The sequence below is a fragment of the Ricinus communis genome, chromosome 8 (genome assembly GCF_019578655.1).
Source record: "Ricinus communis isolate WT05 ecotype wild-type chromosome 8, ASM1957865v1, whole genome shotgun sequence".
Lineage (NCBI taxonomy): Eukaryota > Viridiplantae > Streptophyta > Magnoliopsida > Malpighiales > Euphorbiaceae > Ricinus > Ricinus communis.
Window position 1 is genome coordinate 20,943,277 of NC_063263.1, and position 11,979 is coordinate 20,955,255.

At 34.6% G+C, this 11,979-nt stretch overlaps 1 protein-coding gene across 1 annotated transcript; it reads right to left on the minus strand.

Moving 5' to 3' along the window:
* Positions 1-6,609: 6,609 nt before the first annotated feature.
* LOC8279596 (pectinesterase) lies at positions 6,610-11,668 on the minus strand. Its single transcript, XM_002527706.4, has 2 exons — positions 10,558-11,668; positions 6,610-7,520 (listed from the first exon to the last, which is right to left on the minus strand). Exons 1-2 carry the CDS (start codon positions 11,630-11,632, stop codon positions 6,844-6,846), a joined length of 1,752 nt encoding a protein of 583 aa, XP_002527752.2. The 5' UTR covers positions 11,633-11,668; the 3' UTR covers positions 6,610-6,843.
* Positions 11,669-11,979: the final 311 nt, after the last annotated feature.

The following is an 11,979-nucleotide window of genomic DNA, read 5'->3' on the forward strand; positions in this document are numbered from 1 at the left end:
AAGCATTCAAAGATGTTAAAGCTGAAAGGCTAGAAAGTAGTGGGTGACATTGAAGAGCCTGTTACGACAATCACCAAAGCTAAAAGAATTAACCTGCTGGATTTACCTAAGTTTGATGGTATAGGTGATCCCTATGTCTTATCACTTCTTACTGAGTAGCTAAGTCGACTTTCCAAAACCTCATTAAAGAGCAGATTGTCAAGTTCTTTGGCCTCTATCTTGAAGGGCAAGCCAACCACTAGTACTACCAGTTAGACCAGAAGGTCTGTAATGATTGGAAAGACATAGTAGAAAGGTGTATGGCCAATATGAGTATAATTCAGAAGCGGAGGTCACTATCAAGGACCTAGAAATGACCAAGCAGATGCCAAACGAGGGTGTTTCTAATTTCATGCTATGTTTCAAGGTAAAGGCAGCAAGGATGGTCACCAAGCCTTTAGAGAGAAATCAGGTCCAGTATATGACCAAAGGGACATTGGCTCATATTTAGAAAAAGCTGGCACCGATTCTGCTTAGAACTTTTAGAGATTTCAGAGAGTGTGCCTCGAATGTGGAGGAGTTAGAGCATAAAAAGGCAGCTTTAAGAGAAGCTCTAAGGGGGCTCGAGGACCAAAGAAGTTAGTGTGTCACGACCCACTCTATGGACCCGTGACTGGCACTAGGGAATGGGTAGGCTTAAGGCCACCGAATCCCATAGTAAGCCTGACACTTACTAACTCAATCAAATCTCATCTCAAATTAATATTATGAAAGCCACAAATTATCTTAATACTTACATTTTACATAATTACTTCGGTCTGCCAGAAAAATTAGGCGAGACCCGAAACTCAGAAAATTGCCACTGATACCTCTACTATTACTACTGCGGAGAATCTAAGATTTTTACAATTTGACATACCAAATCAAACACCACCCGATGATTAAGAAGTCGGGTTACTGAGTAAGAGTCGCAGGAAGACTAACAGTCACGAATCTGAAAAATAATAAATGGAGACTGTCAGTCTCGAGAGTGAGTTAAAATCATATATCTAAAACAGTTTCAAACATCTCAATATCACATTATTTAATTTTAAAATAATTAATAAATCATGCAAACCATACGTGTCATGCCATGTTTATACAAAAATAATTCCACATGCAATGGGACGGAGTACTTCAGTAGAACCCTAATCTCAACTCTAACATCTCGATTTAATTCAACACTTACATCTCGACTAACCTCAACTCTAATATCTCAATCTCTCATTCCAACAGAACTGGCGCCCATAGAGCAAAGCTCGACCAGGGACCTTACCTCCAGTCTAGTCATTTGACTCTCAGCCTTAGCCTTTCGACTCTCTTATCCAATAAGACTGGCGCCCAGAGAGCAAAGCTCGACCAGGGACCTTACTTCCAATCCGGTCACTTAAATCTCAGCCTTGGCCTTTCGGCTCTCTTATCCAATAAGACTGGTGCCCAGAGAGCAAAGCTCGACCAGGGACCTTACCTTCAGTCTGGTCACTTAAATTTCTAAATAAGCCGGCGCCTAGAGAGCAAAGCTCGACCAGGGACCTTTACTCCGGCAATCACACTCAACTAAGCCTAGAGAGCGATGCTCGACTAGGGCAGGTCCTAATCTTTCTTTCTTAAATTTTTTACCTATTTACCCTTTCTCTATCTCTCTCAGATTTATACTGGAACACTCATCCAACTCCTATGTTCTACTGCCGTCCCATCCCGAGTCATCATGCAATATTAAAATTGGTGATAAAGGAAGAACATATTTAAATAGTAATTAAAAAGCATCATGCATATAATAATAATTAAATGAATAATTGGAATTGCAAATGAACAATTACAGTAGCAAATCAAATTTTATGCATGACACGTGCATAAGCGATATATGACTTTAACTTACTCGTTGACGACCTCATAACTCTGCTCCGGTGCCTCAGTTGGAGCGAGTCAAACAGACAGATCATCTAATCACGGAAAACAATTTATCAAAACACTGAAACAATAGATCATTAATCCTAGGTCTAGACTCCTAGGACTAACTGTCTAAGAATCCCGATTCGGGAGAATTCTACCGAAAATCCGGCAGAACCTCCCCTACAACACGGACATTTACCCCCCGTAAAAACGGGTCTAGGACCTGCCAGAAAAACACTTCAAATATCCAACAATTCAAACACCGGGAGTCGGGTCCCCAGACTTCACTATTTTCCCGACTCCGCCACACAACACAAAACACGAGGCAGGCAAACCGACATATAATTATTTTTGACTCAAAAATATCAAATACTCAACACAAAACAATAAGCATGAATTAAATCAAAGAATTTCCAAAAATTAACGACCAGAGAAAATTACCGTAACGCTCGATCGCTCGGTCAACTCGCCTCCAGTCGCCGGAGTTCGATCGACGATCCGAACTCACCATCGGACTCGAAACGGCGCGCTGATGACGATCCCTGCTTCTGATTTTTCGATCTGACCCCTGATCATCCCGAGAGATTTACGAACGATCTCGGCCGTCGATTCACAAACGGAGTCCGATCGCCACGAAACCGGTGCCATTGCGAAGCTTGAGCCGAGGAGAGTCGGGATACGTCCTCCAATCGTCCATCCTCCGCCGAAGCTCGCCAGAAAAGCTAGAAAATGCGGTTGCCAACTACTTCACCGGAACTCCCTCCTCCGGACACCAAAATCGACGCTGCTGTCGCCAAAAGGAAGCTCTCTTCGAGGGGAGCCGATCGCCAACAAGATCGGTAGGAAGGTCAAACCAACGGCCTTCTTCCGCTGCCGATCTGCTGCTTTGCCCAAGACTCACCCCGCCTCCTTCTTCTTCTTCATGCGTTCTCTCTCCCCGATCTTCTTTCTCTTTTTTTCTTCTCCATATCGACTTTAGGCCCCCAAACTTTTCTTTCTTACAATTAGGTCCCTCAACTTTCTAAATTACGACAATTTTACCATGCAGAATTTCTAAATAACCCCCAAACTTTTCTTTAGCCTTTCAATTAAGCCCCTAGCTAATTAATTTGGGCCAAGGTAGAATTATTGAAAATACACAATTACATAAATACCTTTGCCGACACATTTATTTACAAAAATACCAAACATCCAAATTTTCATTAAAACCCCATATTAATAAAATTACACTTTCAATCCTCATCCAAAAATAAATTTTCAATTTAGTATTAACACAATTAATTTAAATAATCAATTTGCTAAATATTTTCCAACTTAAAATTTAATACCACTAATTAATTAAAATATATATTTTCCCTAAATTCCTTTTATAAAAACACCCTTTACAATTTCTCCACAATTTTCCAATATATAATTTATTTATATAAATATGCATTTTGGGAAAATTTGAATAACCAAAATATAATTATTTCTCAAATAATTTACTTAATTAATTTCTTAAAAATTCAAACTAATAGGATATAGAAAGAATGACTCCTTTATTAGTCTAATATTAAAATTCAAAATTTGCATTTAAATTATTCCAACTAGACCAAGTAAAAATTAAATTAAATTAATTTTAAATAAAAACTCATTATTAAATATATAAAAATTCCGGATATTACATAGTGTGTTCTAGGTTGAGCTAAATTTTGACCTTCAGCCCCGAAAGTACTCTAAATTCTCGAACCCTTTTTCCTAAGTCCTAACTAAGCTATAAGAGCTCTAGCTATTGAATCCATCTTTATAAGGCCAGGGGTGACTCAAATGGGTAATAACCCAAATGCATACTGCAAATATCACCGGATGCCTGGCCATAACATCGACCTCTACTATGCCTTGAGAAATGAGATTCAGAAGGTCATCGAAGAGGGGAATATCACCGATCCCATCTTTCTTATTTTTTTATTTGCTTTATGACTTTGACAAACAATACTTTTAGTTTATTGCAATGGCCAATCAATGTTGTTTTTTATGTGTGCAGATATTTCAACCTGACGGTAATTTACATTTTAAATAATTATCTCGCATGCATATTGTGATTTAATGCCATGTCATTCATTTAATTCAAGTATAATTGACTCTTTGAAGATGTCATATTCATGACCTACCTAACTCCCGATGAGAGAGTGAAAATAATAAAAAAAAAAAAAAAAACACAAGTGTCTTTGCCTGGTCCCATAAAACAGGCCCAGTCTAAGCCTAGCCCCAACCCACCCATGTGCCAACCTAGTCGAGCCAATAAAATAGCCTCAAACCAAAACAAGCCAAAATGAGTAGCAATTGAGGCCTAGGCTAACCAATGCGATTATGATTCCAAAAGAAAAGCAAATACAAACCTATTGAAAACCCCCCAGTCACTATCAAGAAGATTCTTTATAGACCCGTAATAGTGATGTTAAACATAAAAGGCAATAAGACAATTCAACCGGGCTAAAAGGCTATATAAAAAATGAAATAATGGAGATAAAGAAAAAAGAATAAAAATAAAGCCCGCTAGGCTAATAATCCAATATAAGAAAATGAACTAGGTAAAAGTTAGGGCATTGTAGAGAGAAAATAGTCAGTCCTAAAATCTTAAAAGGCTGGCTGATGATAAAAGTTTGATCATGCACTTGGACATGACACCAATTATATTTGAGTCAAATTGTTCAATGACATAAAGTTGAATAGCAATATGCTTATAAGATAATCTTTCAAAATATTCAACTAACAAAAGTGTGAAATGTTCCGCAAGCGAACATAACGAGAAGCTATAACGGCCATCATCGATTAAGAAGTCATCATCATCATAAGCAATCAGGGAACAAGTAACTCCCATTTCTTTTGACCATATTCTTAATAGAAAAGAAAAAACTAAAAAGGAAGAAAAGAAGGGGCAATAACGCAAAGAAAAAATCGAAAAAGAGATGCATGCTAAGTTGAAAACCTGAAAAGGGCGACTTAGAGAAAAGTAGCTCATTAAATGAAATCTCGAAATAGATGGTTTAGACAAAAATTAGAGCATGAATAAAGAAAACAAAAAAAAAAAAAAGGAAAAGAAAAGAAAAAAGAAAAATGAAGGATATGGGAGCAATAAACACCTGAAGGATGATCAAATTGCATCAGAGATAGTCACTGTCCCCTCTTCAAATTGTGGCCAAATCCAATGGAAGCGTAACTGAAACCAAAGGAGCAATGGCAGTGGTAAATCTTGTGACCCATGATGGTAAAGGTCTCCACCAACACCGATCGAAGTTACACCACCAGTCCTTAAAAGCTTCACCATGAACAATGGTTCTCTCTCCCTTATCAATGGCAGAAGATGGAAGACAGCTAGAGAGACGTTATAACATTAGAGGGAGAAAGAGTTGAGGTAGATGAACTCATTTTTGGAGGTGGTGGCGTCAATCGGTACCGGAGAACAACGGATTTGAAGAAAAAAGCAAAGACCACCGTAACCTTTGGATGTCGATTTCTCTTCCCTACAAACTCGGTACTCTTTAAGATTGGTATGGCTTGATTCCTAACATCATGGGCTTCATTTCTGTGGTAACGTTGCCGTTTGGTTTGGAAGGAAATAAGAATTGGTAAAGGAGAGGGAAGAACGACAAGGAGAGAGAAAAAATGAGAGAGTTTATTTTGATTTTTGTTGTTGACTTTTAGAAACAAATTAAAATTACAGTTTAATCCTCTATTTTTTTTATTTTTAACTCATTTGATGATGTGGTATATATTTAATAAAAGTAGAAATAAAATTCTTTAATATATAGCAATGCCTAGTGGTTTTTTAGACGGAAAACAATAAAATGGACTTTTATGATATTGAAATTAAAATTCAGACGTTTTAATGATTCTATGATTAAGGTAATTTAGCATCCATAGCCACAACACAGATTTTTTTTATGGTAATATAGAGTTATGAACTTAAATTTTAATATTATTTGTCATGGGATATTATCTCATTTTTATTTAAAAAAAAAATAGTGAGAAAGAGATTGATTATATCTACTCTAGAAATTTGATATTAAAAGAACTCAAGACAATATCTACTTTTTAAAATAATTTCTCATTGGTTTGAAGATATCTCATGTTCATGGACAGATCCTTTATAGAAGCCCCAATAGCAAGGGCCACTTAAGCATATCGGGACTAATTAAGGAGGTAGAAAAGGAGAGGGCCGGGGCAATCATTCAAGATATTGTCTAGTCCAACATGAAAAAGTAAAAGGATGAGTGGGCTCCTGATGAAGGCTGCTGAGTGTACCTAAGGACAAATGCAAAATTTTACAGCACTCTAACCTCGCAGCTTGATGGACCCACGACACTCCATTTCCTACAACCGTAGTTTAATAATATAAATAATTACTAAATCTTATAATTAATTTTATTTTTATTATACAATTTTAATTTATTTTATTTTAATTATTCAATTTTATTATATTTTAATATAATCATTTTGTAAATAAAAAATTAATAAATAGCATAAATAGTCAATGAAAAAAATGATTTAAAAAAATTCAACATATCAATTTTTCATTAACATAATAATTAATTATTAATTATAATTAAAATTAAATAATTAAAAGAAAATAAAATAAATCTTGTAATTATTTATATTATTATTCTCAGTCTATTTTGTCAGTTAAAGAGAAAAAAGAAAAGAAGAAAAGAAGAGTAATGACCAAAAGTGAAGTGATCTGCTGATCAATCTTAAGCACACCTCGACTTGATATTGATATTTTAGGGTACAAGCACATGGAGATATATTTACATATTTCCGTTTGTTCCATGTGCATTAAAATCGAAACCAGAGGACAATGTAGCTAAACATGAACAATGCACACATGCACATTTTTATGGACAGGCTTGCCCTACATGTATATGTTCTAAGGGTATCCCACAATCATATGCTTTAACCAATCAATCCTGAATCAAAAGACACCCCAGTTGAAGGCAACCACATATTGCCTTCAATGAAATTACCAACGGTAAATGTTTGAGCCGCCGCCGATGAGAGTATGCCCTTGTATCCAGGCCACTTAACCCTGCCGGAAGTCGAAGCTCCAGGGCCTGAGTTCATGTATTCCGCATAATAGAGTGTATTAAGGGCAAAGCTACCGGACCAAGGAAACCAACCTGCAGGATTAATAGAGCCATCGAGAAAAGATTGCATTATAACTACCCTGGCATATTTCTGCCATGGTCTTCCAAGATATGTGACCTTGGAACCTGATTCTGATGTTATCTTGCAATTGTGTATGGAAATTCCTGTATTCTGATTCGGGTCGGTTCGACCTTGAGCTGTTACATAGTTTTTATCCCCTGATGGTTTCCTGGCAAAGATGTTACAGTTCTGAATAACGACAGCAGAGTTACCAAATATGAAATCTATTGTCCCATAAATGTCTGTGTCTCTATAGAATTGGCGCTTAGAGTGAGTGTAGAGTGTGTCTTGATTGGCCTCAAGTGAGCATTGATAAATTACTGATTTATCTGATGCAACTCGAAGAGCAACAGCTTGGTGCTTATTTGGACCTGCGCTGTTCACAAATGTTATGCCTTTTGCCATAAATCCATCTCCCATGACAGCTGAAACAACAACAAAACGTCAGGATCTTAACCTTGAAGCCTGAATAAAATAGAATTTATTTTTCTCTTCCTGACATGGCATTTTCCTGGTACATGTCAATAAAAATTCTACTCGTCACATTTAGCATATTACAACTAAAAAGATTCTTTTAGTACATTTAGATATAGTATTTCTTAAATCCTTTTTAGTACTATAGAAAAACCAAAATCAAATGTCAACTTTTCTAATGCTCATTAACATAATAAGCCAATGGGAGCTGAGTTGTTGTTATTGTACGAAAGGGCCTACTATAGAAGAGTTTTAGCAGCACTTGACATGAAGATATCTCCAAAAGATCAGCATTATTACTGGATAAGGTGTCTCATAGAGTGGGAATTAGACGTTACTTAATTGCATGCCCCACCACTAAAATAATCCAAAAAACAAAAATAACTTTTCTTTTGCTGCAAAAACTTTCTCCTATAATGATAAAGACGATCTCATTTCTCAATTCATCATATCATATAACATTTAAAGATTCCAGCTCACTCGCACTCCCTTGAAGTGGACAACTATATTGACGCTTATTAATTTTAAAGACTCATTACAATATACTTTCAGCTTTATATTAGTTGTGGACAAGAATATATAAGAATTCGAGTATATCTATGAATATTAGTATGTGATTATCTAATTCCTAAAGAAAATGAAAACCACCCAAAACATGAAAACTGCAGAAGTTAATATTTTTGCTTAGTCTACATGGGCCAAAGCCACCAAACATCTGATCCTCTGAACCCCAGTCACTAGTGAGAGTTAAGACGTATATTGGCGCTATATATATATATATATAAGAACAAGTTGCCCATAGACAAAGTTTGCTTAATTTGCAAGTGAAGAAACCAGCTGTCTGCAAGTGAAGAAACCAGCTGTCTGCAAGTGAAGAAACCAGCTGTCTCTTGAGAGACACAGCAATCCAAATCTATAGTTTCTCTCTATCTGTAAGCATGGAACTATATATCGGGCCAATTATTTCAACATGAACAAGTAGTACGATTCTCCAAATAATTAAGGTTTGTTTTCTTACACACGTGGGTATATTGGGATTTCTCTTTCCAACTCTATAGGCATCCATTACAATATATGTGTGGATTTTCTACTTTCTAATGTGATCCTACTTAATTCATTCTAATGGTTAAACCTGAATTTATCTAATTTCTATGAGCCCAACTCGCTTCTTCTATGTTCTTTTAGAGTTATTCTTAGGACTCATATATTGCTAAATTGTTTGCTACTCAGTTTATAATATAAAAGGCAACCTATTATGGTAACATATAATATGACTAATCTCAACTCATTTTCAAAAGATAATTTAAAAAAAAAGTGTCCAATCCATAAATATGCCTCGCAATAGTTTAGTAACTTATATAGATAATAATATAAATGGTCACTGAGTCTTGTATTTAGTTTTATTTTAGTCATAAAATTTTATTTTATTTCATCTCAGTTATTCAATTTTAATTTTGTTTCAATATAGTCAGTTCGCAAATAAAAAATTGACACGTGACAAAAACAACTAATAAGAAAAATATAATAAATTAATTTTTTATCGGCAAAATGACGAAATTATAATTAAAACTAAAGTTGAATAATTAAAATAAAATAAATTAAAATGTTATTAAATGAAATAAAGTTTAAAATTTAATGACCAGGTATATTATTATCTCGTAACTTATATATTATAACAGCTTACTAATTTAACAAATCCGAGGCAAATACAACTTTTAAAGCCTACCCTAATATTTAACATGACATGCAAGTAAGTTACAGTTTAAAAATATGACAAAAATCAGACCATACATCATAGCAACCCAATAACTTACACACCTAACAATATGATTTAGTTTTATCTATGTTTTATTACATCTATTTATCTTATTTAAGTCATATTAATGATTAAAACTATATTGAATCTAATTTGTGGACGTCTATCTCCTTCCCTCTCCCATGTTATCTTAAGCACATTAAAAAGGCTAATAGCATTGTCACTTGTCAAACAGATTAGAGTTTTATATAATTTTCTGACTCCCCACTTAATTGTCAGTTAGTTGGAAGAGTGCTTCACTCGGTCTCCAATAAATGGATGAAAACAAATTGGTCATTTCATTTGGTCCCTTTGAGATGGATTATTTGTATATAAATTAGCCACTTGTTCTGTGACGAACTAATCAACTTTTCAACGTGTTCATATCTTCTTGTCGTATACAAAATTGACGGTGGCTCCAGTCTTACAGGTAATATTTATTCAGGCTTCGTTTCTATATAAGAATCCTATCTTAATAGTCTTCATGCTTTTAATTTTTAAAGTGGAAGGCATAAAAAAATTTTAGGTAATAATATGGCAGTTTAATTATCCGAATTGCTAAATAATTGACTCAATAGAAAACTAATATATCATCGAAAGGGAAGGAAAAAAAAAGTCAATGAAGTCTTTTAAAAACTAGACCTCCACTATCTAATTAATAATGTAGGCATATAATATATATATATATTATATTATATTATATGTTTGAGTTAAAAACTTTATTTAAATTAAAATGTGTATTTATCATTAAATAAATATACTTTTCGAAATGTAAATAAAAAAATTCTTAAATTATTAATAGATGTAGTAATTTATTATACGAATAGTTTTATAATAACTTATAAAATAATTATTTTCATTTAGAATCTACTATCACTATAGTTATTTCTATTTGTTGTTATATAAATATTTAATTAGTCTATGTAATACTAATTATATACTGAATCATTACATGTATTATTCCTTTTGTATTCATATTTTTTTATTTTAATTTAGTAAAATATGAAATTCTACTCATATGCTTTTAAAATAGTTTTATTTTATAGAGACTGTATATATTTATATTTTTATTATTGTATTTGTCATTCACGTAATAAATTTTCATCAAACAGAATACTCCATGCAATGCAAAGTGAATTAATTAAGAAAAGACAACCATAATGAAATTTAAAATAATAATAGCAAATACTCACAAACAGTGGCAGTCTGGAAAGTTGAATATCCATCATCAGCACTTCTGCTACCCGTAATGACCGATTTGCCCTTCCCATCACCAACTAACATAACGTTCTTTTGCTTTGTAGGCAGTTTGAGATTCTCATGGTAAGTTCCTGCTTTCACGTAAATGACGTTTCTACCCCCACCACCCTCTCCTGCCAAAGAATAACTCATCACCTCAGCTATTGCCTCTCCTATAGTCGTATGAGTTCCACTACCATCTTTTGCCACCACCGCGTGTGCTTTTATCTCCGCCACTGGAGTTTCTAGAAGCATCCTCTCCGACTCTGATACCCAAGCCGGAAAATCATCCCCCGACAACAATTTCCGGCCACCCTTATTAGACTCTTTTGTGTTATAATAATGAGACATATATAGCGCTAAAGAATTACTTATATGTTGGCTTAAATTTCTTGCCGTACGAATCATTTCCTGACCCCTATCTAACTTAAACAGTAATTTATCATTTTGAAGGCTTTCAATGCATGTTTCTTGATTAGTAAGTGCAGCACTAAGCCATGTTTGGACATCATTATGGGTATGTTTAGGGTTATTCTTGCGGTTGGTGATAGTAGAGAGTAAGTCTAAGCTATCCTCAAGCAACTCAACACAATCAATCATCCCGCCACCGCCACCAGCAACAGCAGCCAAATGGGTATTGGCCGCTGCCTTTACATTATTAGAGGGACTAACAGTGGAAGCAAGTTCAAAAGCAGAACGAGCTTGCTTCAAGGTGTAATGAACAGAGTGATCAAACAGCTCTTTTGGGGTTGTAGGGATTGTTGTTTTCAGTGACGAAAGGACAGACTCACATGCTGATTTATATGGGATATCATTACAAGCAGAAGATGAAGTAATGGGTGATTTTTTTGGTTCAGCAGGTGACGACGATCTTGAGAACTTCGAGAATTGAGATGGAATAGGGCTTGCTACAACAGCAGAGCAGAAGAAATTTATGATAATGAGAAAAATAAGTATAAGAGGAAATGAACAGGTTCTGGTACTGCTACACTTTGCATGGGAGAAGCTAATTCTTGGCATTGTTTGCATTGGGCTTAGATAATTAGAAAAAAAACTGATGTGAGCATGAATGTATAGGGTTACTACTATTTATATAGCAGTTTCTTTTTTAATTACTGTTTTTATAAAATAATGTTATTGACAAAGAAAAAAAGAGAAAAAGACTTTTTCATGTCACCTTATGAGGAGAACAAAACAATAAAGTTACATATTCGTACAGGCTGGGATGATCAATTATCATATTTTTACTTTGTTAAGAATAATTAGCAAATTATTCCTTTTATGTCAGTTTATAATAAACTTAAGTCTTTAATCCTTTTTGCATTCTCTTTTGATTAACAAAACTAAAGGAGATAACTTTTTCGCCTTCAAAGCAT

Excerpts from the sequence above, each read along its gene's own strand:
- LOC8279596 (XM_002527706.4), bottom strand. The coding sequence starts at position 11,632 with ATGCAAACAATGCCAAGAATTAGCTTCTCCCATGCAAAGTGTAGCAGT. Across the intron at positions 7,521-10,557 it reads TTTCCAGACTGCCACTGTTT|CTGTCATGGGAGATGGATTT; the intron begins GTGAGTATTTGC and ends TTGTTGTTTCAG.